The sequence below is a fragment of the Pyrgilauda ruficollis genome, unplaced genomic scaffold (genome assembly GCF_017590135.1).
Source record: "Pyrgilauda ruficollis isolate IOZ18807 unplaced genomic scaffold, ASM1759013v1 scaffold14, whole genome shotgun sequence".
Taxonomy (NCBI): domain Eukaryota; kingdom Metazoa; phylum Chordata; class Aves; order Passeriformes; family Passeridae; genus Pyrgilauda; species Pyrgilauda ruficollis.
The window spans coordinates 11,255,104-11,282,189 of record NW_024512543.1 but is presented as its reverse complement, the minus strand read 5'-3'; the positions used below and the strand labels follow the sequence as shown (position 1 = coordinate 11,282,189).

General features: G+C 50.1%; 1 protein-coding gene across 1 annotated transcript in view; it reads right to left on the bottom strand.

Annotated features, from left to right (window-relative positions):
* Window positions 1–3,032: 3,032 nt before the first annotated feature.
* The window catches only part of ALX4 (ALX homeobox 4), a 38,436-nt gene continuing 14,382 nt past the window's right edge, over window positions 3,033–27,086 (bottom strand). Inside the window, exons 2-4 of the mRNA XM_041460030.1 lie at window positions 13,138–13,448; window positions 5,472–5,600; window positions 3,033–3,410 (exon numbers count right to left, since the gene is read on the bottom strand). Coding sequence (XP_041315964.1) covers window positions 3,087–3,410; window positions 5,472–5,600; window positions 13,138–13,448 — 764 coding nt within the window. The 3' untranslated portion in view covers window positions 3,033–3,086. The remainder of the gene's footprint in view (window positions 3,411–5,471; window positions 5,601–13,137; window positions 13,449–27,086) is intronic.

The window sequence follows — 27,086 nt, the reverse complement described above, 5'->3', positions numbered from 1 at the left end:
CAACAACAATAATAATTAAAAAAGGTATCATCGTGGTAATGTGAGATTGCAAGAACAGCACTGACCCTGTGACCTTTAAGAAATGCAGTAGCTGTAGGCTGGCTAGGTTAAGATACACACACATATATATATACATATATATAAGTATATATATATATTTATACAGTTTTTCATGTTAATTTAACAGCTAGTTTTTAAAACCCTTTTAAATTAATTATTAAAATGTGTTTTAAGTACAGATGCATGTAGCTTAAAAACTACCAGAACAACTGCTTTTGAAGGTTTGGGACGGGCCCCCCTTCCAACGTTACCCAGAAGTTTGAGTGCAAGGGACTGTGCCGGAATGGCAGCAGCACCCGGAGAGGTGAGGCAGAGCCTGGTGAGCAGTGGGGCTGCCTGCAGCTGGAGGTGGGAAGGGAGCCCTGCACAAGGGTGTCCAGGGAACAATTCCCCTTGCCGCGTGGTGTTTTCAGGCAGGCTGAGGGCTGGGCACATGCAGTGGTGTTTAAATTATACTGAGTCCAACATGTGCTTTCCACATGAATTTTAAGGTGAGAGAAAGTGGGGGCCAAGTTTCTCTAAATGCCAAGTCTGCTGCCAGGAGACTCTCCTCTCTCTCTCTAACAAGACAGGGATACAGCACTTAATCCTCTGGGCTGTTAAACAGCTTAAATGAAATGCTGGCCCCATGGAAGTCTGTGAGGAAAAGCTACCTTTTAACTTCAGTAGGGAATGTAGCTAAGCTCTTGAACAGATACAGCCCTCCACTGGAGCTGCCTTCAGGCTTGCAGGCTAAGTGAGACCTGTCCCCATATGGCTGCCTGCTCCACTGCCCTCTCCTTAGCTCTGCTTGTTGCTAATTTGCCTTGTCAGCAATGGTACCGGACTGTTCAGGCAGCAGCCCTCCACTGATTGCCTGCTGACACTGGGAAGCATCAAGATCCCCAGTGTGCCTGGGAAAAAGCTCTCAACACTGTGCTCAGCTGCCTGCACAAACCTGGACCAAATGCCTCCTGCCACCAGTCCCTGGGTAGCTGGGAAGCTCAGTGGCTTCTGGGGTACCCAGTGGGGATGTATACCTCCAACTGATCAGCATGATCATGCCTGGTTCAGTGATCAGCATCGCTTTCAGCATGTAAGCCACCATGCCTGAGGTCTCAGCTGAGTGTTTACGCTGGGATGTAAATCCTGGCTGCTTGTGATGGGAGAGGCCCTGGTTATGTAAACGATGTGGTGAAATGCATGCTGGCTCCCTGTGCATAGCAGGAAATGCATCTCTTAGCATTTCTGAGGAGAGAAACTGTACTACTGGTGTTTTCTTATCCCAGTAAATATATTACTTTTGACCTAGCAATAGTGTATCATTAAGGCAGTGTATTGACAGTCTAGGCACTATGGAAATTCTTGTATGGCTCATTAACCTGAAGCTGGACATTTGGTTGTAGCTTATTTGGAACTTTTTCCAAGACCACTAGATATTCCTGGACCTTAAACCACAAGGTCCCCTAACACTGAGCATGAGGAAAGAGGGCAGAGTGACAAACCAGTTTTTCTGGGAGTTGTATCCTATAATTCCCTTGCAAATCTCGGAGATGGCTACCCCAGCTCAAGCCCAGCTTGCAGTGCCACACTGTGTGTGGCTGGTAGTGCTCAGCTGACTTTCAGCTTCTCCTTGGTGATATTTCAGTGGGGTAAAAGGATGTTCCAAAATTATTCCATGTACTATGATCACTGAAAAACTTGTAAAATGTTTAGCCTTGCAAAGGAGATCTTAACAGCTCTGTGCAGGTAAGAGCACTGGGACGGAAAAGCAGAGAGGCATGTTGGTTCACACAAACCAGAGAAGTTCTGGTCTCTTCTACTTCCTCTGCAAAGTGAAGAGGATCTGAGGTGGCTGGAGATGGGGCAGTATCACCTTGTTCTCCCCTGAGCCCCTTCCCAGCCTGTTCCCTTTGCCGTCCCTGGTGCAGAGATGCGTGCAGCCATTGTGTGCAACAGGGCACTTGGGGTGGAGGGCTGAGGGAGAGCCGGTCATTGCACATGTCTGACGCCAGGATGAGGTGTATGAGAATTTGGTGGCCTTGTGCTACTGTGGCAGTGTGCTAGTGCTTGAGCTCTTTCTTAGACAGTCTTTTTGGGGACTTGCAGATTTACATAGCAGTTGTGCTTCCCTGCCAGAGCTGCTGTCTCTAAACTGAAGTTAATAATTCCCGACCGAGTGAGACAGAGAAAATCTTTTCCTGTACCACCATGCTTGTGAGCCTCAACATAGACCACGACTAGGGAAAGCAAAGCCCAGGCACTCCCTGGGGCATTGAGCCATGCTGGAAAACTTTTGTTTGCTGGGGTGTGTCTCCATCTGGGTCACCAGAGGGCTGGCAAAGACTCTCAGTGTGATAACACCATGCCATGGTGGGTAAGGGGGCATCCCCTTCACAGGACTCTACAGCTCTGCTTCCTCTCAGAGTACAAGATGGAGTGGGAGCAGGGTAGAAGGAGGTGGGCTAATGTTGCCTTTTTTCTAGCTTTGGTTATCTTCCCAGCTCTATTTCCCACTCAGCTGTGGGAAGTCATAGCTCACGCTGAAATGATGTTGGCAGTGTGAGAGAGTCTCTTTGCTGGTGCCAGAGTCCCCATCCAGTCCCTTGCCCAGGGCAGAATATGTGGGGGGGTGGGGGGATGGGNNNCAGGGGGTGGGATGGGAGAAGCTGCTGGAAGGCCAGTGGCCTCTTGCTCTTTGGAAAGGCATGTCTGGTGTCAGAACAAACAGCGGAAAGAAAAAATGCCCAGGTTGTCGGGGAGGTGGCAGTGAGAAGGGATGCATTCCATCCCAGATCTTGATGGAAGAGGTGCTGCTCCACAGACTCCCTCTCCCTGCCTGATCCCAGGAAGCCGGGAGCTGCCACGTTCATGCTGGAAACACTCCACTTACATTAACATATGTACTTTATATGCCTAGGGTAGCTAAAAGTGCTGCATTCAGATCCCCGAGGAGGCAACTGCTGTCTGGAGTCCAAGCGGATGGATTTATGGGGCTGTCCCCACATGCTCTCTCCATGTCTGGCGGGCACTGGGCTGCAGCCCTGTCATGTCGCCCAGGAGATCGCGGCGCTGTGCTCCTTTGCTTTCATCCTCAGGGCAGCGATGCTGGAGGTCTTGCGGTCCGGCTCGCTGTTCAGCTCGTAGCCATTGAGGCTGGGGCTCATCCCGGCTGTGCCGAAGAGGCCACCCATGTGAGTCTGTCCCACGTGGCTGCCGGGCCCGGAGACTCCAAGGAACTCGGAGACACCGCCGGCCGCATGGGGGTGAGCATGGGGGGACATGCAGGAGGGCACCGTCTCGCAGGGGACCACGCAGGCAGGCACAGGGGAGGCGGCTCCATTGTTGCCGATCCAAGAGGGGTTCTGGATCTGGGGATGGGAAAAGAAGCGTCAGGGCTGCCCCATGCAGGATATTTTGGGCATCTGGCCTGGGGGAATGGAGTGTGCCCAGCCCCAGCGTGACAGGGCAGCCTAGTGGAGGGGCAGCCAGTGAGATGGGTATGCAGTCCGGTCTGCTGGGCCCTGCCAGCTGTGGCACACTCAGCCCTCCTGCAGGCAGCAAATCCACTCCAAAACGTGTATGCCAGCCTGGACAGGGGCAGGGAGTGCAGCAGGATTACTCACAGGGAGCAGCATTGTGCTCCTTCTCTGCCACAGCATCTGTTTATTTATTCCTCTCCCAGACACTCTTACTTTTTTTGTACCATGAGCACTTTTCTCAGCGCAGGAAACTTTGTGTCATCCATGGTTTTTCTGTGGTCCTACTCATTATGAAGGAATCAGGCAGAAAGCAGTGATGTGAGGCTGCTCATCCACCATCCTTCTCCAGCTTGGGGCAGCTGCAATTGCCTAGGCAAGGGTATTTTGTACCACACAGACATGCCTGTCAGAACTGAGCCCTCAGCACAGGCAGCTTCATCGCCCCTCTCCCCCAGCAGTGCCCATCCAGGCAGCATCACCCACCCTGCTGCAGAGCAGAGCCCTGCAGGGCCACCTCGAGAGACTATCTGGGATCCTGCAGTGTTACTCATAAAATGATATTGCAGAAAAGAGGAGGGCTCAATATTTGGCAGTGGAAATAGGTGTGCTGCAGCAGAGGGCACATGGGCATGCAGGATGAAAGCAGGGTGGAGATTAACAGCTGGCTGGAGCAAGAGAGCAAAGGGCGCTTCATTCCACTGCCCCTTTCCACTGCTTGCCCTTGGGTCTTCTCTGATCTTTTACCTTCTGCAAATTGCTTTTCAAATTTTTAAATCTCTTGTGCTGGGAGAGGAGAGCAGTATGGAGGGAGAGAACAGTGTAAGTTACAAAGGCAAGAGAAGGACATGCTAAAAAGGCTGCTGAGAGTGTTCTCTGCTTGAAAAGCTGCTTTGGCATCTCAGCTGTTTCAAAAGGGTTTCTTGTTCAGTTTATGGGAGACGCCAAGCGGGAGAGAGGTCAAACACTCCTGGCTTGGCTGCGGGGTAGCATTGGTACAGCACTGCCTGGGGAGGCAGCTGACAGACAGGGTGGCAGAGAGGGAGGGCTTCCAGCAGAATCTGTGAGGACAGTCAGGTTCAGAGCATCATGCCTGCAGAATTGCGCCCTTGAGCAAATTCTGGGTGGTGGGGAGAGGAGTGGAGGAAGGCGGGAGTGCTTTGTGGGGCACAGCCTAGCCCTGGAGCTAGCAAACCCCAGTCTGCCTGGCATCATCTGAAGTGTTGTGAAACTGGGGCTGGCCCAATGTTTAGGAGGTTATTGTGCTGACAGGTTTTCCAAGACAGGAAGCTAAGAAGGGAAGGCAACCCTGTGACTTGCTTCTAGGGTCAGGGCAGGAACGGTTTCAATAGGACTCAGAAGCAGCCTCAGGTACCCCAACAAGGCAGCTCCCTCCCTTCTTCCTTTGGAGCATAAATCTACAACTCCCTTAGGAAGCATCCCCAGATGTCACCAAGTGTGCTGCGTGTACCACAGCCCATCACTGGGAGACTGCTGTGGGAATTTGCCAGGGGAAAAATGCTTTTATCCAACCACCATGTCCAAGAGGCATCGAAACCAGACATGGTAACAGGAAGCCTCCCTAGGATCTGCTATTCTTTAGGCATGAATTAGCCTTTTGGATCTTTTCAAACCAGTGGAAAGTTAGTGGGCAGCAGCACATGTGATAGGATATGCTGAGCAGGGTGCCCAAGGGTGCTGCTCTGTATCACAGTGCTGTGCCTGGTACCTGCTTTAAAGATGGATGCTCTGGGTCAGGGCATGAGGGAGCCAAGCAAGACACCTGACTAAAAAACTGCCAGCCCTTTGCCTGGCAGTATAGCCCCGGTGTCCCTGCAGCCTTGCCTAAGGGCAGGTGGATGTGCCTGAGAAGTGAAGAATGGCTTGGGGAGGACTGGGACCAGAGGCAGCGTGTCCAGCAGGCACAGTGCCCAGGCAGGGGGATGCACTCACCTGGGCGTAGTTCTCAGCACGGGTGAGCAGAGGCAGCTCGTAGGCGGTGGAGAAGTGGGTCCGGACCTGCTGCATCTGACCGAACCGCTCCCGCTTGCGCCATTTGGCTCGCCGGTTCTGGAACCACACCTGGGGAGAGGTGACAGCAGGGCTGTGAGCAAGGGGAGCCCGGCAGTGGCTGGTAGCCCGGCAGCCCTGAAGAGCCCACCAGAGGGCAGGGCCTCACCAGGCGGGTGGTTTGGTATGGCACAGAGAAGGGCACTGCTCCACACACACGCTCTGCAGGGGAGAGACGGTCCTTTCCTGCTTCTCTTGAGGGTCTGGGGACAGCCTGTGCTCCTAGAAAGGGAACACTCTGTGCAGAAGGGGATGTCCATCTTCTAGTGCACAGCCTCTCTGGGGACATTCTCAGCTCTTGCCTCCCACAGCCTGATTTGCCTTGGAGTAGCCCATCTTTCTCTCACCCCTAAATCTGTGTTACCCAGGCTCTGCCTGCAGCTCTCCTGCTGTCAGCGAGTCTCAGAGGAGAAGTATGAATACATCTGTGTGTGCTGCTGCCAGGCTGAAAACAGCAGTGATGGGGCTTTCCCCAAGACTAATCCTGGCTATGATGATGTCATTGACTGCAGCTTGCATTTCTCACCAACTCCCTCATTTTTCTTAACCGCAACAAGAAATACAAAGCTGAACACCCCTTCCCTCCTTAGCTGCAGGAAAGGACAGGTGTCCTTCTATAGCATCCTTTGGTTTACACTGAGTTTTCTTTGCAGGGTTTGCTACTCTTTGCTTCACAGCGCTGCTCAGATCCCTTCAAGGCAAAGACCAAAACTCTGTTTCTGCTCTTATTTTTACTGGCTTGACATCAGTGTGGATTATTGCACTGTTGTCAGCACCATTGCTCCTGATTTGCATCAGCCTAAGAGAGATCAGAGCCTGGCCCAGTGTCTTCAAAGCCTCTTGAAGCTCGTGAGTCAGGGAAACACATCAATCAAGAGCTGCTTTGAAGGCACTGAGAGATGAGGGTGATCACCAGGGGCTGGGTTGTGCAGGTCACGCCAGTGCATGAAAGGAGCACTCCTGGAGCCTCTCAGCTCTGCTTCAAGTTTTACACGGTGACTCGCTGCAGTGGGCCAGAGAGGGTATTGCTGACAAGCAGCTTGGCCCTTCCCACGCCTGGCCGTGGGGCAGCTTTGCTGCTTGCCAGGCACCTGGGGAGAGCAGATGCCAGGTAGGAAGCTCATGTCTTCACAGGACAGCAGAACAAGCCAGGTGCTTGGTACAGGGTGGGATGGCAGGACAATTTTTGCAGGGGCAGAAGTGCTGTGGCACCTGCAGCTTGAATCAGTGCAGCCAGAAGCTGCTACAGGGAGGGATAAGGGGTTTGGGTTTCTGGTCTGAGCTGACCTTCCCACTTGTGCTGGAAGAGTTGTTTCAGGCTCTCCTACTTCAGTTTCTGCCTTCCACCACATAGACAGCCTTGTGCTGGTCTCTCGCAGCCAGGCCTGTGGTATGAGTAGGCAGCTGAGGGTCTGGCTGTGCACTGTGGTCTGCTTTGGGCAGGAGCAGATAATGCAGCTGCCAGGCACGTGCTCCTCATGTGGGCTGAGGATAGCACAGGGTTTAGTGCCCGGCCCCATGGCCATGGCAGTGCCACTGGTGTGGGCCATCCACAAGCTGGCCAAAGCAGCAACCTGCTTTGAACCCCCTACCCCAAATCAAAAACCCTGTGAGTGTTTTCAGTAGGTGCAAAAGCGTGGGGAGAAGCATCCTAACATTATCCCAGCTGCGCACACGCTGCACATGCAGGGCGTCCTACTGGAGCAGGTTTGATGCCTCAGGCATCTGTCTGTTTTTCTTCTACCTCTTCTTGGCACAGCCACTCCAGCCCAGCTGCAGGCCAGTCCCAGGGCTGGCCTGGATCACGCCGCTTTGATCTGCAGATTCAAAGTTAGCGGTGCTGACCTGGTTCCTCCTCAGGCGGAGGAGGCCCCGCTGTGCACAGAGGGGTGCAGAACAGGTAGGGAGCAGAGTGCTGGCTGTGCATGAGGCCGGGATGAACATATGCCAGGCATACGCGGCCGTTCCCCGTGTGGTGGTGAAGGCACGGGCTGCCTTGCTCGCCTGAGCATCCCACCTGGGAGCAGGGTGGCCGAGCTCGGGCCCCCACGGCAGTGTGTGGCTCTGCAGTGTGACCTTCGAAGCCATCAGTCTGTGCCCTCTTCTTCCCAGGACAGCACAACAGCTGCCTTGACAGAGCAGAGTGAGGTTTTGGCCTCTGCTCTAACACATTTACTTATTGGATTGACCAGAGCAAACTGATTTAAACTGCAGTTCCCAAATTGCCACGTGGCTGGTGGGCTGGGACGATGTGACAAGTCATCACGTTAGGCTGAAGAAGAGTGTCTTCAGTCCAAGTGTTGGTGTCACAGGCACCAGAGACACACTGACAGCTGACAGTGAGCTCTGAAGCACTTGTGGCAAGGTTTAGACCGCTTTTTAAAGCTCTCCTTTCTTCTCTGGTCCAAATCCTTATAGGTTCTTGGTATCTTGCAGTTGGGTTTCTCCAGGCCTCCACAGTGCTCCGAAGAAAACAAGACAGGCATGGCTACGTATAATGTGAAAATGTCAGCAAAAAACCTCAACTAATCCTCAGTATTTCCACAGTCTTAGAAGACACCTGCTTTTAAAAAGCAAATCTAAACCCAAACAGAAGTTCATTTTCCTTTCATTGCCTGTCACTCCTTGTCAGGAGCGGCTGTTGTGGGATGGGAATGTGGCAGCAGAGGTTGCACGGGCTAGTGCATGTCCTCTGGGGTCAGGACGGGCTACGTCTGCCATGCAGGGGCCAGCAGTCACTGTGGACTGAATCTCAGTGTTAGCAATTACAGCAGGAGTGTATGGTAATGTCATGTATCTGACTCCTGCAGACAATGCTTTGATAAGCCCTGATGTAGCAAATCAGCCCTGTAAAAATCTACAGAACAGAGAATGTTTCATGTGTCCGTAAACATTCAGCTATATGTGGTACCTAAATCCATATGCATACACAACTGATGTGCTGTTGGGGGTGGAGAGGCCAGAAGTGGCCTGAGACAAACCAAGGAGGCTCCTGCTCACTCTCTTGCTGCCTCTATCCTCGCACCCAGTGGGCACTGCCAGTCTGCCCCTGCCACTAAGCCCCGTGTGCCCTGCACAGGGCACAGGTGGATGGGCTCAGCTGGGACTTAACCCAGGCCACTGACTATGTCTGGATAGTTTGGGGCTGCATCACTGATTTGTCCTTCCTCCAAGTTAAAGAAAAGGTGTTTTCCCCTCTCTCCTACCCCTGCCATGGCAGTGGTGGGTGAGGCTGACCTCTGCACATGTCGTGGTGGGCTGGTGGCAGCTGTGGGGTTCTGCTCATGCCCTGTCCCCAGCACCTCTCACTGCATCACTGCTCTGATGCAGGTAAGAGCTGGCCCACCATGTTCAAGTCTCTTGTGCCTTTACTCTCTTCTGGCAGCCCTACAGCATCCATTCTCCCCATTCCTGTCCTCTCACCCTGCTACCCTCCTCTCTCTGCTCAGCCTCCATCTGTCTGTGTTCAGGACCCCATCCCTCTGTGAAAGGCCAGGCTGTCTCCTCTCTCACCAGAGATGGACACCAGTCCTTTGCTTTTCAGACTGCAAGAACAGAGCCAGAATTCATCCTTGAGTGCTGAAACTGGACACCATTTTATCAGTGGCCTGGAATGGGAAATTGGAGCCTGGGATGAGAGAATTGAATAACTCGAGCTTGTTTTCATTTCATGTTTAATTTCCTGCAGGCTTAGCTCAGTCTTTCCGCTCCTTCCACCAGCCTCCCAGGGTTTTATGGGGGAAAAGGGATCAAGATATATTACTTCTTGCTTTGCTTTGCTTTTTTCCTTTTCTTTTTTTTCTAAGGCGGTGATTTCGCTTCAGCGGAGTTTGACATTTCCCTCTCACTTTCAAGCCCCCGCTGCATCACAGGGTCACCGCCAAAAACATTTCATTAATGGTCCCAGCAATCATAAAGCTGGCTCTGAGGGGGGCCTGGCTGAGGGGTTATATTCCCTGGCTGTGAAGCCTCCTTCCAGTCCCATCCCTTTCTCCTCTCCCAGAGAGCAGTCCAGGAGGCAGATACTGATAACCCAAGAGAGATAAGCAGCCAGGGCCAGGCTAGCATGAGCTTGGGACATGCCTATGTGTGTTTCTGTGCAAAGGGAAGGAATAATGTGTGAATACATGTGTCTGCCTTGTTTTTCTAGCACCACTGCCTCAGACATCTGCTGCAGACCTGGATGAGCTGAAAGAGCCTCAAGCAGTTGCTGGTACCAAGCAGAAGCTCTTTCTGGGCCTCTGCAGCCCCAGACATGGAAGAGGAGAAGAAAGGAATGGGATGTATATGGTGTGTAGGACCTACCTGAACCCAGCACCCCCGTGCACACTTGCAGTTTTGTGGCTGAGCCATAGCAACCTCTTCCTGGCTGTGCCTCTGCACAGAGCTTATGCATGGCTCCCACTTTGGAAAACAGGGATGTGCAGTATCTTAATAGTACATGGAAACAAGGGGCAAGGCTGTGAAGAGTAGACAGGGAAATGTTGCACTGCATCACAGAGGGAATTAGCTTTGGCATTGTCAGACACCAGTACAGATGGCTGGAAACTGAGGCAAGCAAGGAAATGGAGCAGGAGAGGGGCCAGGCCATGGAATGCCATTGCTTCACAGACAGTATGGTCCACCTCGTGTATGCTGCTGGCATGGGCTCTTCTCCAGACACCAAAATCTCCGGCAGCTACTTCACTAATGAAGCATGAGCTTGGGAACGGGATGGAAAAATCAGAGCTGCAGAGCCTGTCTGGGCCCTGCATCTGCTCCTGCCTGCAGTGCAGCTGGTTATGCTCCCCAGGAAGCCAAGCCTGGCCAGAGGGGATGACCTCCAGCCAAAAGCCGTGGGAGGGAGCATCACACCTTAAACCTGTGCATTGCCTTTCTACCATCTTGCTTTGCTTAGTTCAGCTTTGCAGGCAGCTGAAGCTGACCTCCAGAAAACCATTCCAGGGCAGGATTATCCCTTAGATGACCATATCTTCTTTGGGAGAGGGACTACTGTGCTTCCCTCAAAGCTCGTGGGGCTGCAGTAGGTGTGTGTCCAAACACCCCACAGGAGCCAAGCCTTTCCCAGTGCAATGGAGGGTGTCTGAGTACCTAGCAGCTCTTTGGCTTGCAGGGGAAAAGTAGTGAGGGGCTTGTGTCTAATTTGTGATTTCCACCCTCTAGCCCTTGGTCCTGGCAGTAGGCATTTGCTTCACCATCAGCCTCCTGAGCTGCAGCCCCATGCCCGTACCCACTTTTGGGCTGGGAGCTAATGGCCCTTGATGCCACACTGCTGGTGTTGGAAGAGCAGAACTGCCCAGGGGGTGGGAGACCAAAAACAAGGCTAAACAAGCTATAGCACAACCCAGAGGTGGAGACAGGCACTAGGTTGATTCACTAAGGCTTTGTCTCCAAAAGCCTCTCTCATTGGAAGAGCAGCCCTGTGCCACCAGCGGAAGAGCCCTCAGACTGCACCTCCACGCCTCGCGGGGGCTGCCACTGCCGTGCCAAGGCCAAGCAGCTCCCTAACCAACAGTCTCATCCCCCTGGGAACATATCTGAGATACCAGAACCTGGGCTGCATCTGGGCCTGCCCAGCCAGCACCTGCTGCTCTGGGCACAAGCCTGCTGGTCCTTGCTCTCCAGTGGCCGGAGTGTGCTCTGCTGCTGACAGCACGGCAGTCCTACATCACGAGGTGGTGGCCTGGTGCCAGCCCACAGCCCAGGTCAGCAGGTCCTTCCCGGCAGAGCAAGGGAATGACTAAAATGCAAGTGCTTACCCCTTTCACCATGGGGTAAGTGCACGAGCAGCCAGGCCACTCAGACAAGCCCTTCAGCAGCTCTGTCACACGAGCCCTGTCATCGCCCTCCCAAGTGAGAGGTGGCACTGGCAGGGAGGCTGTTCTTGGCTGCCTATGGCAACAGGCTGCTGGCACGCTTATCTCAGAGTAAGCTGAACCCCTCTTTGCCAAATATACTCCAGGCTACCTAGGGAGTTCTTCTGCCCTCAGCTGAAGTGTGATCCAGTAGTGAAGTGGGGGAAAACCCCAAAATGAAGGGTCATGTGTAAGGAATGTGTAGATTGCATCTGCCTCCCCTGCCCTGGCTCTGATGGACAGCCCTTCACACTGCCTGGGACGACACAGTAGCTGCAAACCCTGGCTCAGAAGCGAGCAGGAGGAGCTCGCCACCCTCCAGCACCTCATTCTCATTCCTGAGCTAAAGGAATGTCATGCACTGTGCAGCCAGTAACCCGATGCTATGCCCGGAGTCCCAGGAGACCCCATTAGCACTTGTGGTGCGTTCTTGGGAAATCAAGAGCTGCATGTAGTGGCACAAGTAAAGAGCTGATGTTTGTAGCACTGCCCTGCTCTGCCCATCCTGCGGTGCTCAGCATGCTGCACTCAGGACCAATGGGAATCGCACTGCTGCCTACTGAAACGCAGCCATGTCCAGCCTGAAGAGAAACAGCTGTGAGGAGGAAGAGCACACCAGCCCTGCAGACCAGTTTAGGCCAGCACACAAGAAAAATTCTGCTTCTGGTTGAATTCAGAAGTGAATGTACAAACTAAAATGGACTTAAGCATGGATGTGGACCTTATTTGCAACAACTACTTGTAAAGATTAAAGCAGAGGCTGCCTGGGAGCTGGGAATATTCCTGGTATAAAAGATAGAATCAGGTGTCTCCATGGGCCAATTATTCTTGATGCTAGTGCAGGTTCTGGGGGTGGTGAGCTGACAAATGCCTGCAGATGGAAGTGACAGGATTAGCTGTGCTGGAGAAGGAGCTGGCCACCAAGGTGTGAGCTGCGGATGCCCACTGCATGCAGTGGTGCTCCTTTTTGCACATGCTTCTGAGCCCTGACATGCCTCCTGTTTAACCTTGGCTCACAGGAAAGAGCAGTAGTCAGAGAATCATTCCCTCCTGTGATGTGCATTTCGGGTCTGCTGGCCCCCCAGGTTAGTTCAAGAGAGCTAATTCATGAGAGTTGGCACCTGTGTGGGTGGGGATGATTGAGACTGTCAACAGTGAGGCTCTTTGACTCTCCTGCTTCTCCTAAGGTGGTGCGTGCACCTTTGGCCTCCAGATCTCCAGCTTTCATGCAGTCTCAGTACTGGCCAAGCAGCAATAAGAGCTGCCTCTCTTGCATCACCACGTTCTTGGCACTGAACTCTCAGTCACCTTGCAGCCCCATCTGCCAGAAGGAGCCGATGCTGTGGAAAAGCTTGCTCCCACTCAGACTAATGAACCTGTGTCCCCTGCAAGCCTCCTGAAGAGAGCAGGTTTTGTGCAAGCTTTGTTCAGGGTGGTGGTGAGGCTTACCCACCTGCTGTCCCATTAGCTCAAAGGCAAGAGTGTTTCTGTGAGCACTGGATTGCAGGACACCAGACCAAATAAAGGAGGTAACACCAGTGTCACATGTGGATGTACCTCCTTGTGCTTCCCCAGTGCCACAGGTTCTGATTAGGGCTCAGCTGCCTGCAGCTTATGGCGGGGCTGCAAGGGAACTTCAGAGGTTTTTTGCAGCTCATCCAGCCCTTAGGCAGCCCCAGGATTTCCCCCCATACCTGTACACGAGCCTCGGTGAGGTCTGTCCTCATGGCTAGCTGCTCCCTGGCATAGACATCGGGATAGTGGGTCTTCTGGAAGACCTTCTCCAGCTCCTCCAGCTGGTAACTTGTGAAGGTGGTGCGGTTCCTCCGCTTTTTGCCCTTGTTGCTCTCCGAGTCAGCCTTGTCCATGGGGCTGGGGAGGTCTGTGCTGGCCCTGTCCTGGGGCACCTTCACCCCGGCCTCCTTCACGCTGAGGTAGCTGCTGTCCATTGCTGAAGGGTCGGAGCTTGGCTGCAAGTCAGGCTCTCCCAATCCGCTTTCCTTACCTGTTTCAGTGGGAGGTAGGGGAGGGAAAAGGAGGGCAGGTTTGACCAGGGGTAGGGGGCAGGGAGAGAGAGAAAAGGAAACACATGTAAATATTTTGACCTATTTTGCCCAGCACAGATGGGCAAGAGGAGGTTGGGGCAAGCTCTCTCAGTTCCTGCTCCCTCTCAGAGACCCAGGTGGGAGAATGAGCCCTGTGCACTCAGGTACACACACCCCAGCAAGACTCTCCTTCAGCCTCTCAACACCCACATCAGGGTTGAACACCATGGAGCACTACATTCCTTGGTCCTGGTCACAGGAAAGGTCTCTGAGAGGTACCCCTCTGCTCCTTGCTCCATGCAGGTCCCCTGTAACCAGCCCATGAGTGTTTCCCTGCTGAATAACACAGCATAGAAAACCAGAAGTACAGAGCAGCCACGAGGTGCTTGGTGGGATCTGTTTTCTGCTCCTGCATCCTCAGGCAGTGCTAGTGTGTCAGCAGAGGTGCTCCTGACTGACAGCCCCTGTCACCCCCACAGCCTTCTGCCAGGACTGGCACTGCTTTTTGGCAGAGAGGTTATGAAAGGGGAAAAGGACAGGTCTGAGACACCTGCAGAAACAGCACCCCCTGTGTGCAGGGCAGAGGAAAATGAGAGGAGTGTGACAGCAGTCTGGGGGGCTGTTCCCACCTGGTTGCCCTCAACAATTGATAATTAATGAGACATGACATGTGAGAGCAGTATGGCAGGCAGGAGGAAGAGGTTTTAACCACTGAACTGAACTGTTTCCTTTCTAAGGCTTAGCAGCTACAGTAAAACCACCATGTAGCTTTGTAACAGGGTATATGCATCCTCAGGCACAGGCACCGTGTGTGTCCTCTCCTGCACACCTCCTGCCTCCAGTGACAGTCATGTCCCTTTCATGAGCACGAGTGATGCTACGCCAGCAGGACCCTGGTGGGGATCCATGGCTCTCCCTTATCTGATGCCACTGCTCTGCATGGTGGGCTGAAACCAGGACAGAAAAAGAGGGATCTGTGTGAGCAACTGGCCACCTGCCATATAGTGCACAGCCAAGTGTGATGCCTGGCCACACTTCTGCCTGGGACCTGAGGGCAAAAAACATGGTAGCCCTACTGCAGGCTTTAACCTTGAGCCAATATGCTCAGTTCCTAAATGTGTGGGAAGTGATACTGTGGTATTTTCTATCCATGCTCTCCTTACCAAGCCAAGAGCACATCAAGTGTCTCATATTTTTTTGAAATTTCCCTTTAGTCTATTTTTAGAACTTACCAGGCCAGGATCAGTCTTTCTGGGAAACAGTTCCACTATTTAGTGATGTCCCCACTGGGAGCTTTTCCCAAGCAATGTGATAGGGTCATTAATGCCAGCTTAGGCATCTTAGCCTGTGTCTTTGGCAATACTCATCTCTTGTTACAAAATCCTTTTGCTAATTCACTGTATATTTACAGTTTAGCCCTTCTGTGAACAGATCTGTCACATCTTCATAGCCAAAAACCCATGAAAATTGTTATGAAAAGGTGCACAAGGTGTACAAGTCCTTGCTCATCTCTCACTCTTACAGCTGAAAGGCTGCACTGAGATGACTGGGATGAAACCAGGAGGGTGAAATGTAGCTATCACCCTCAGGCATGAGGGCAAGGGTGGCAAGGTAAGCCTGGAGGGGTGAGCTATGAAAGGGATTTGGGAAGAAAATTGCCCAGGTGGTACAGAGGGCTTGTAGGCAGACCTTGGATGAAGGCAATGGAATCACCTGCCACTTTCACCCTACTGTGATTTCAGATTTATTGCTTTCTATAATATTGTTCCTTCAGACTTTTGAAGATCTTCCTATAAAGCTTACCAAAGCTTGATATCTATCTCAGCATTCTTTGCTTTGATCCTTGGGAACATTTTGCAAAGATTTATGCTCCCTGGGTTCCAGGACCAGTGTCTAGGCCAGTGACTGACACACTGCCTCTTCTTTGAACCTGCCTTCTCCAACTGGCTGACCTCTCCCACTGTTCCTGGGGGATGCAGGTGGACAGACCTGTCCAAAATGGGCTGGGACAGTGCCCTGCCCCACAGCCTTGGTAAGTCATAAGTTACGGACATGATATTTATAATTTTTACAACTGAAAATAAAACAGTTCCAGAAAGTCTGCAGCAATGGACTACCACCTATGGGACTCAGTAGAGACAGAGTAATAAATAAAGTATACCAAGGGGTTGGTTTTTGGTTGGTTTTTTTTTTTTTTTTTTTTTCTCTCTTTCTTTTATTATTTATGATGTCAGGAAGCTCAGTACATTTTCCCCTACAGCTCTGCTCTGGCTGCCTCCCTAACTCCTAAGCCCCCTGCAGTTCCAGCAGCAGCAAACACAAGACCTGAAGCCTTTCCTTGGGAAATCCTCTGCTGGTTTTTATCTGCTTCAGAAGCTCAGTTAGCTGGGGAAGGGTCTGCACAAACATGCACAAACACAAACACACAAACACACACACTCAGAGGAAGAGAGAAATGCTCTGTGTCTGTTCTAATTTCGTTGACAGCATAGCTCAAACTGCAGCTGAGAGCTGGGCCCAGGATTTTCAGCAGTGATAAGTTATCTCCATCACAAACTATCAGCCCCAAGGAGCAAGGACTGTCCCTGCTGCACACACACTGGGTGTTCCCATGCTGCTCCAGTGCTCCTGCACTGCAGCAGACATGGGCTTCTTCACCTCCAGCCCCTGAGAGCCCTGCTAGGGATGAACTGTTTCCATGGGAGGGGCAGAAACTCTGGGATGGAGGGCCTGATGGCAGTGCTGGGAGGGCATGGTGTGCATCCACCCTCAGCTGAGCATCCCAAGAAACAACTCTCATTCCCTAGAAACAGGCTCCCTGACCTCAAAACAGTCACGCTAACTGCTGAAGTGAAACAAATTGCATACATCTGCATATGGATATGCCCAGACTTCCTGTAACAGGAGATGGCCTCAAAGTTTCAGTGCAAAGTTTGGGGTGTCTGTTTCTAATCAAACCTAGAGAGACCTTGAGTTACATATTGTGAAGATCTCTATGACAAGGAGTTAATGTGAGCACCACTGCACCCTTGCAAGCCCGACAGCAGAGCTTGGTGCCTCCTGCACTGCTTGTCATCCTTGCCCTTGTAGCAGTAGAAGGAGGATATTTTCTGACTTCCCACAATTATACCCTGCTCTTCCAGTGCCTTGGCTCCCTGCTCTTCCAGTGCCCTGGCTGCCTGCTAGACCATCAGCACTCCCAAGACCTTCCCTGAGTCACCCTGTGTCAGCTGACAAGGGCAGTCCAGGATAACTGGGCATGTGGGCCCCAAGCATCTTGCAGCTCCTTTTGGGCAGGAGGGATGCTGCATTTCCACTTCTGCAGGGGATATGCAGAATAATGCCTTTCAAATCTCACCACATCTGTCCTGGGAACCCTACAGAGGAGAAAGGGGGTGCAGGAGACACAAGACCATGTTCACCTGCGGCCATGAGGTAAGGCCCTGAGACAGCAAGGCATTGTGCTGCTCTGCTGACATGCTCCTGAAGGGAACAGCCATCTTTATCATGCTGTCAGAATGTCTGGATTCACAGCTTGTATCTGTTTTGTTCCTCAGGTGTGCTATTTTGAGAGGGTGCTGAAGTAAAATCTTGGCTACGTACAAGCTTATCCATGGAATTTAATTCAGAGCAAAGTCAGTTTTGGTGCATCCACAGGGATGGAGACTGGGACATTTCCAACACACAGCTTTGGGTAGGTCTGCTTTGCACAGCACATGTGTGACAAGCCACAGCTCCTGCCTGACAGGCTCCTTCACACAGATCCTGGGGTGGCAGTCCCACAGCCCATAAGGCTGCAGGAGAGCTACATGGCCAGCACAGCACAGGGACACAGCCAGCACAGCCTGGGGACACAGAGAGCACAGGGCAGTTTCCCCGGGGCTCCAGGTAAAAAAGCCTGCTGGGTCTTGGCACTGCTAATGTACTGCTCTGGCAACATCTTATCCAAGCTGTTAAGTCTCAGTGAAGAGCTGATGCTATCCCAGTCCTGGGAGTCTTCGAGAATAGCCTGGAACTCCTGCTGGCATGTGGCAGCTCACAGACATTGTCTGCCTGTGGACAACCCATGCCCAAAGAGCACGGCACAGGTGGCGTGGGGCTGCACCAGGCTGCCCCTCTGCTCCCGCACTAAATGGCACTGGGGCCTTCTGCCTTCCTGTCCAAGTGTGGGCACAGGAGTGTCCCCCCCTGCCCACCCACAAATTCCATGGTCTCCAGTGCTGGCCACTTCAGGGTGCCTCTCCTTGCCTACACAGGCATGGTCTGACTTTTCATAGCAATGGCCCTTTAAAATAAAAAAAGCTCTTAATGTCATTCTCTCAACTCTTGCTTAAATACCAGTGCTAAAATTTTGCCTAGAGGGGGTTCAGGCAGTGCATTTTACACTTCTTACCAAGGCAGATTTGCACCACAGCCCAGCCAGCACACCTCAAGGACTTGGACAACTATAGGAACCTTATCCAACTCCTGTGATCTTGCCTTGACACATGCTGAAATGATTATACTTGTTTCTAAGCTGTCTGTTGCAGTCTTCTGCCTCCTATCTGTCATTAAAGTCTAGAAGTCAACACAAGACTATTATTTTTAAAACATTCACATTTTGGGTTATATAGGAAAAAACGAAGTGACTGAATTTTAGACATATAAAGACCCAAATATTCAGGTTTATTTCTGTTCAGGGAGTCAATGCTCTTGCAGTCTGCACATGTAGAAAATATTTTAACATATTTTAAAACATATTTTAAAATATTTTAACAACTTTTTTAGTTGTATGTGACATCACTGATTTTATTTGCAATGATCAGATGCTTAATCATACTTTCACTCTTGTGCCCAACTGAAGTGTAAAACTGGGCAGCATTCATCTCTTAAATGCAGGTGGTATGATTCTAGATAGGACACAAACAATTGGCTTCATTCTGGAACCTGCAGTTACCATCTGCTGCTCAGCAGAACCTGGTTGGAGCATCTCCATTTCAGCTCTGGATAAGGATGAATATACAGCCTGTCCATCCCTCCCAGACTGGGCCTCCTTTGGTTGATTCTGCAGAATCTGAAGGAAGGCTGAATAAGGTCTATGCTGTTCCTCTGCTCATGGTACAGCATTCACTGACTTCCCATTGTGCTCAAGAGACCAGTGCATGAATGTTCTCATCTGCATGGACACTCTGTCCATCTCTGCTGAGCTTGTCAAAGCTGCTGGCACTGCTGCTCTGCTGCCTGCAGCCACCTGAGGCTCTACAGCAAAGAGGGGACACACTCAGTGGTTACTCACGATGGAACTCACAGACTAAAAGTAGCTGTGAAATACCTGATCACCTTGGGGAGCTAATTACAGGCAGAGTGAAGTCCTACAGAAAAGTCTACTTGTAGAAGATTGAAAGGGAACAGGAGTGTTTCTCACTACTGTGCCCCTCCTGACCACACCTAGGACTCCCCTCTTTGAAAAGAGACTTATTTTTCTGATCAGAGCATACAGCAGGAACAAAAATAAGGCCTGGAGCAGAAAGGTCTAAAAACCTCCTTCTGTTCCTGAAAAGCAGGCTGGAAACAGTGTCAAAGGTCCCACACAGCAAGTCCATGGGTGGATTTTTGGTGGCCCTGAAGCCAGTGTATAACTTGAGTCACTGGCTCTACCTCTGCTGTGTCCTTGGGAGATGTTTCTGTGGGTGTTAAATTCACCTCAGCCCTGGCTGCACTTAAGCCCTTGTTCCTGGCTGGTTAGTTCTCCTGGACTAAATCACTGCGCGAGTCTGGGGACAGACAGCTTAATAAACATTAGCTCTAGTGCTGCTGAGAAGTTTACATCACAGCAAGCGTTGGGAATATGCACTATTTACTTGGGAAAATTGCTCTTCCTCTCACTTTTATTCTGAACTAGTTTTTTATTTTTCCCCCAATACAAACATCTGTTTTTAAGGGCATGTGTTGCTTTATTGCCTGATTAGCTGGATTCACACACCCTGTGGCTACTTGGGGAGGGCTCAGCATTGTCTGTACAAATGCAACATGTGCTGCTTGCTCCTCTTTCATGTTTTTTAAAGGACGCTAACAAAACTGGCTTTTACATAAACAAATCAATTCTGAAAACTCTGCATAGAAGCTGTGGCTAGAGAAAAAGGCACAGCTCATTCCCCAAGTCCTTTTTCATGTGGCACATCCATCTGAAAAGTAGGAAAGTGCTGACTAGCAAATTTTGAAAGCACAAAAATGCTTCTAGCAACCTGCTGCAATTGCAGTTGACTTTCTGGCTCCCAGAACAAGATATAAGGAAAGTGCAAGAAAATATACTGCCATTGCCTCCATGAAGAGAAAATGAAACTGCTCCATTGCATACCATAGCTTTTTCACTACTGAATGTGAAGGGAGATTATTGTTTATGCCAGTATTCTGGAGTTGGACATCTCAGTTCTCTTGCTGATTTCCCAGTGACATAGTTTTTTCCTCTCTGACACCTGAAGGTCTTCAGTGTTGCAGGGGGTGGCACAGTGCCTTGGGGATATGCCAGGATCAGCCACAAGATGACTTTTTAAGTGACAGCAGATGGAAGTGACAGCCACCTCGGTGACATCAGAGCCTTGTTAGATTCCACACAGGTGTCCCAGGCACAGGGCTGGGGGTGATCAGCTACTGGTTTGCAGCATGCCAGGCCATGTGCTAAGTTTGACAGTATGACAGACAAGATGGGTCAGCTAATGAATTTTAAAATGTCTGATTTCCCACATGTCCCCCTGGCATGTCACAAACAGCTAGGAAAAAATGGTGGATTTCTGCTCTATCCTACTTGTGGCTCTGCCTAAAGCAGTGCATGTGAACCAAAAGCCATCTAGAACCTCTGAACTGATATATCCCCAGCGAGTACCAGCCAGGGAAGATGGATAAGGCAGACAAGTAAGAGAAGGGGGCTTGAAAGGGCTTTCAGTTTCCTCTTGGCTCTGGTTTTGATACCTTTTGGATTAGTCTCCTCCTTCCCAAGCAGTCCTGCATGCCTTGCCATGACAGTGATCACCTGAGGGTCTTGCTTTTTCCTAAGCTCCTCAGAACCAGATGTAAGCACCTAACTGCTCTGAAGACTTAGATCAATGCTGAATGGATGAAATATATTATTCATTAAGAAAAAAAAAAAAAATCAGCATCACTAATATAGGGAAAAGTATTGAATGGTATAATCTCAGTCATAGGCTCATACCTACACACAGAACTGACAGGTCCTCAGTGCTGTTTGCTGAGGACGTTCTCCACAGACAGGCACTCAGGGTTTTGTACAACTTGATGCTCTGTCCCAGTGTTGGAACTCTGCTCTGCTCCTCTCTGAGTTCTCCTGCTGGGACATCCTTACTGGCTATCAGCATCTGGAGCAACGTCTGCCCGACCCACCAGGTCTACCTTACTTTGGGATCATTCAGTTATCCCTCTGTTGTGTTGTTAGATCCAGCAAGGTTGCTGATCCTCTGCTTGGATGCTGTCTCCAGCTGAGTTAGTGACAGTAGCATCTAAGGCAGCCAGGATTCAGCACCCTCCCTGTGCTGGGCCCTGTGAAGTCAGGCCCTGCACCTGCAGCAGGGTAAGTGTGTGCTGTGGAGCTCTGGGGCTGACAGCACTCAGTGCCACTCAGTGCCTGCAGTAGCACTGAGTGCTGTTCAGAGTGACAGATGAGGCTGATGCAGGGCTTAGGGCTAAGCTCTCGCTCAGAGGAAAAGCGTAAGAGTTCCCATCAGATGCAGATTTATGTGTTCATCTTAACCTCACCCGTGCCGTTTGGCACTGCAAGGATCTGAAAAGATTCCTCTCCCCTGAGAACTGCAAGAGGAAAGGGGGTTCCTCCACAAGCTGTTGTCTTCTCCAGAGGTTTCCCCTGCAACCAGTCAGTGCCACTCTCTTCCCCACAACATGCCCTGGACATTTCTGCTACAATTTCCACCCCAGGATGTGTGCTGGATGAACAGGACTTCTGCTCTGACAGGGTGAGAGGGAGGTATGAGGCAGTCATGCACCCTTCCACATCTCAATGTGTGTATTGCCTCCCATGCCAACCACACACCAAGTGAGGCACCACTGGCCATCACCTGTGACAGAAGGTATAAATCAGCCATCTAGTTAAGGAGGGAGTGGGGGATTCTCCTTCCTGCTGGTGAGGAAGGCTGGTGAGACAGAGCTGCCTGAAGGGAGTTGATCCTTGCTCTGATGTCTGGCTACGGCACAGTTTAATTCCCTGCTGCCAGCTTGCAGAGTGATTCACCCCACCCTGTGGGTCGGTGCCTGCCCGGACGCTGTTCACGTCATTGGGTTAGTTGGTCTGTCTGCCTCTCTCTGCATTCTTCTGTCTGTCTGCTTTGCAAAAGCAACCTGTCTGCAGCAGAGACAGCCAAGTATTGCTGAAGTTTAGCTGCCTCCCAGAGGTGACTTCTAGTTGCCTGTTTTGTGCTGCTGGTAGCAGGGCTGGACCTGCAACCTGAAATTGCCAACTGAGAAGAGGGGCAGGAGGAGGGAGGTCAGGACCATTTTGTAATGGGCTGGGCAAGAGCTCAGCTCCGTCTGCCTTATGAAGTCCTGGTTCAGATTAATGACAGATGAACTTCAATGGCTTGTGGGCCCTGGCCAGGATGGTGTCCAGCAGGCTCTGCCAGGCTGAAGCAACCAGCCTGTGGCCCTAGTCCAGGAAGGCACTGCAGCATGTGTGTCCCTGGACTACCCTTATGCTAAAGTGCAGCGTTATGTACTTCAGATGGGCAGTCAGGCAAGCCCAAACAAATCTTCCCAACACCACTCCCATGGTGCTCCTTGTGCTTCTCAGTCTGGGCCCTCAGGTGCCCCCACGGAGAAGACCTGGAAACTGCCGAGTCTGGATGAGATGCTGTGGCAACCCATTGGAACCCAAGTATGACACATCTCAGGGGGATTTGAGTGCTACCAGTTACACTTGGAAATTGGAAAGCTGGACTAAAAACAACCAAAGTTGGCTGAACCTCACAGAACCACAGAAAGGGTTGAGTTTACACATTGAGACAAAGTTTGGGCAAGATTTCTTAGCAAAGCAGTTCTGTTGTTCTTCAGTTTTATACAGCTGATTAGTAAAGAAAGGCCCAGGCGAGGGAAAAAAACCTTCAGCCCTCCCCAAACCTGCCTGTTCTTGGAAGAACATCTATAATTTATTTTCATTCCAACTGCACATTGCAAAACTCAAGGCCAGCCGGGTCTGGGATAACTCCTACAAGCACTAGGCTTTTAGAAACATTCCAGAAAGAAATTAGGTTTCTGGCTACCAAACTCACTAATTCACCATCACTGGGCCTGGGCAACAGACTGGCATCAGCTTTTACTGGCAGAGAGTAGCAGTGCAGCAAAATCCCAAAGAGAAGCAAGAAGCAGCACAATCAAACTGGGAACTTGCCAGCCTAGAAGCAAGATAATAACCAACAGCAAATCTGAGAGCAGCAGGTTGTTTCCCCTGACCTTTATACCCTCATCATGAGAGTGGGGCAGTGCTGCAGCTCCACAGGGGTTTCCTGCAGAGGAGATGCTGGTGCCAGTTGGGGTGGGAAAGTCCAGGCTCCTGACACGCTCTGAAGGTAGCAGCAGCAATGCCTGGTACCAGGGACTCTCATCCCTTGTCTCCATGAGCCCACATGCAGTGCAGGGGGTACACAATGACATCAAGGTCTCTCTGAGCTTGAGAGTTGTTTTGAGGTATTGAGGAGACATGGCTGCACTGCATGGCCTGGCCATGAACTGCAGTGTGTCTACGCCACAGCTGTGGAGAAAGGGCAAAGACAGAAAAATCCATCTAAGGCCGGCTTGCTTGGAAACTCCAGTTGAACCTGACACAGTCTAAACAAATATTTTTTTAAAATTACTCAGAATGCCCCAGTCTACTTATATGTATCCCCAAAGACTGTCATAAAATGTCTGCAGAAAGGACTCCGTGAACCTCTCCTGCCCTGCTCTAGAGGCACATATTTCAGCTCCAGTCAAACTGAAGTTTAATAAACCTTTGGCCTCTGTAGGTTCCCTCCAGCCTCTGCAGCAAACAAGTCTCCCCTGCCTCAGTCTGGCTCTGGGTCTGTGTTGACCACTGGTGTTTGCTGTGAGCTGCCAACACCACTGCAGCCTCTGATGGGAGACCACCATTAGCTGTGAGTGCTACTCTCTTGCACCTCACATTTAGTTCTGTTGGGGCTGTGAGGAGCAGGGAAAGAGTGTTTGAAACTCTCCCTCATTTGTCATCAGCTCTGAAACATATATACCAACTTTGGACTTCTCTGGGGCTTTAGCTCCACACCCTTCATGACCCAGATGAGAGAAGGTATATGTTTACTATGGAGAAAGGATAATCTAAGTCTTTTGAATGATTCCAATAGCTGACACAAGCCACTGTGCTTAGTAAAATGCTGGGAAACCCTGCTTGCATCATGGTTTAAGTGCAATGCTTTCCTCATCCAAAAAAATACTTATGTTTTGTTCAATAACCCCCTTTAATGAAGTTTTGCCAATTCATCAAGGAGTAAAATTGATACTCTCTGACTTGACCAATTACTCTCATGAGACACTCGTGCAAGAGCCCAAACACATGGTTCCCAAAGGAAAGGGATGAAAATGATTTACAGAAGCAGTGAGGCAAAGGTTTATTGATAATGAGGCACTAAGAGGAAATGGAATGGATGTGCCTAAGATTCCTCTAGTAAATGAACAACAAATAGTATTCACAATCAGCAACTTACATTTTTAATTTTGAGCTGAGAATAACAACATTCACAGACTCACAGATTATTCTGAGTTAGAAGAGACCAACAAGGATCATTGAGTCCAAGTCTGACGTGAATGGCCCATATGGGGATTGAACCCAAGATGCAGGTCAAATGACAGTTATTAAGGAAAAAAATTCCATTAAGTACTGAGCAAGGAAAACATCCACAAAAGTATGCTCTTACTTGTGAAAGGGGAGTCATTAATTGCTCAAAGGGTAAACTGTTCTTGTCAAGTAATTCAGAGAGCTATGCACTCTGAGGTCAGAGAAAGGGATTTCATTTCACTTGAGAACTACTTCACCTTGCAACACATATAATTGTCACCAGGGGGGAAAAATGAAATTAAAAAAAAAAAACCCAAAACAACTGAAAAAACCCAGAAGTAGGTTTGCATGAGCCAAGAGCATTTGACCTTTACTTTCTCCTCCATCTCTGAGTGTCAGTTCTTTTCCCAGACTGTGCCTGGTGAGCCACATTCCCACAGTGACTGCCCATTCTGCGCATATTCTCCAGCTAAATACTTCTTGCTTTCTGGGTCTTTGGATCACAGACACTGGATCCCTCTCTATGGTGAACACTTTTCTCATCATCATCCAGTGTTGGAAGGTGATCATTATTTACTGCATGGCATCCACACCCTGTCAGCAGTGTTGTTTGGGCTCCCCGCAGCATCCACCGAGCTGTGCCAGAGGGTCCCACAGAGATGCCCGAGTCACAGCAAGCCCGGTGAGGTCAGGCACTGCTATTTCTTGTGTTGTGTAGATGGCAAAGTGACACAGAGCCACCAGGCACACAATACACACTCTAAGCCTGAGTTTTAAAAAGTACTTAGCACTGTCTAATGTTTTTGCAGCCTGGAGGTGAAGGTCCTGTGTCTCTCAGATGCCCTGAATCATGCAAAACCTTTGTGTCTTGGCCAAGTAGATCTAAACCCTCATTCAATCTAAACCGCCATTCAATTCAGCACACTCCTCAGCCTTCAGAACGAATTTCTGCCACATCAAAATTCCTTATCCTATCCCAGCCTTTGCTCCCCTTCATTGTCTGGGTCCAAGCAAGGCTGGACCATCTACCAGAATAAATGGCCACTGCAATCAGAGTAAGTTCAGACCTGGCTGAAAACACTCCTAAAACATGAGAAATCTGCAGTGTCTTTAGGTGTGAAAATCAAAGGTGTCTCTACTGAGACAGCTCAAACCACAACTCCTTATGGCTAGTTGTTGAATGATCTTTCAGAGGAAAGGCACAAAGCACATTTCCTACCCAAAGCCTAGCTCCACTATATTATTATCTGATTATCTTGCTCCACAGCACAGTGCAGCAGAACTTCTGAAAAAAGTCATCATCAGATTTTTTTTCCTGACATGGAGAAAACAAAAATGTGCTTAGTTTTAGTTACATTCTTGGAAATGGCTTAATTGATTCAGAAGAACTTTAAAAAAAAAAAAAAAAGTATTATAAAAACAGCCAGAGGCAAACAACTGCTGTGGGAGCTTTTAGGCAAGATTGTTAAATTTTGATTAAGTTAGAAGAAACTGGATGCAGGATTGTGGTATGAAGTGTCAGGCGGTAGACACAAACAACAGTGACTCTGGTAACACATTTTCCTAACAGAAAACAAAAAAAATCATGACTCTTGGAAGGAGAGGAACTCCTGGAGCATCACTAGTTCTCAACCAAACTAGATGATTACATGAAAGATAATGACCATGAAAATCAGCCTAAATTAGACAGCTGGGTGCATGCCCACTTTTGTGTTTGCTTCCAGTTAACATTCCAGAACGGGATCATATTGACATGAGTGACTACAAATGTGAAGTAAACATTAGCAAACATTTACAGAAATAATCTTTAGGAACTTGTGAAAAGGAATATCTGTCCCAGAAACCTGCTTCTGCCAGAGGTGCTCATCCAATCAGGGAACAAAGACTCATCATTTGTGACCACTGTGTCCTACCTTCCACTCACCACCACAGATGCCCTTCCAGCTGCCTGCTCCTTGCACCAGTTCACCCACACACACTCACAATCTGCTGACCAAAGATTACTCACAAACATCATGCCAACAACAATCCTGCATCCCAGACAGACCTCAAAATCTCATACCTTGCTCACAATTTGCAAATAAAACACAAGGGGTGTTCATCCCTCCTGCCCCGTCTCCCAAAATACTTCCTTAGGGGACCTCTTTTTTTGGGAGATACCTCATCTCCATTAAGGTGGCTGCATGCTGACATGGAACTCAACTCAGAAAGTCTCTGCCTAGAGACATCATGATGCCAGTGCCACAAGCAGAGCTTCAGTGCTTAAAAGCTGCCTTTTCTAGCAGGGTGGGAAACAGCAGGAGGCCTTAAAAGCAGATGGAAAGAGCGGCTGCAGACAGGATGGCCTAGAGAGGAGAATAAAATACACAGTCAGAAAATATGGGCTGGAATCAATACCCCTGGAAAGCAGTGGTTGGAAAGGTACATGCTCTTTCAGTTTCCTAGATGAGAGCAAGCAAGACCCCTTTTCACCAGCTGCCTTCCTTTTCTCTTCAGAAACAAGCCTGTCTGCAAGGGTCTGGAAAGCTTGAAATTTAGGAAGAACAGATAAAAACTTCAGTCTCCAGTGTCTGAGGGCTCCTGGAGCTAGTGGGACCACTAGGCACCAGCTGGCCTCTGTTTCCCCAAAGCATCTCCAGCTCATGGGCTCAGAGTGCTTGCAGGGAAAGATGCTGGGGGCTGCAGTGGGTTGCTTTCTCCTTCCTTCTCATCTCAGACTAGGCTTCCCACACACTGCCTTCTCAGATTTACTATCTCACAGTACATTTGGGTCACAGTTTTTCGGATTCATGAGAGACAAACATGCCTG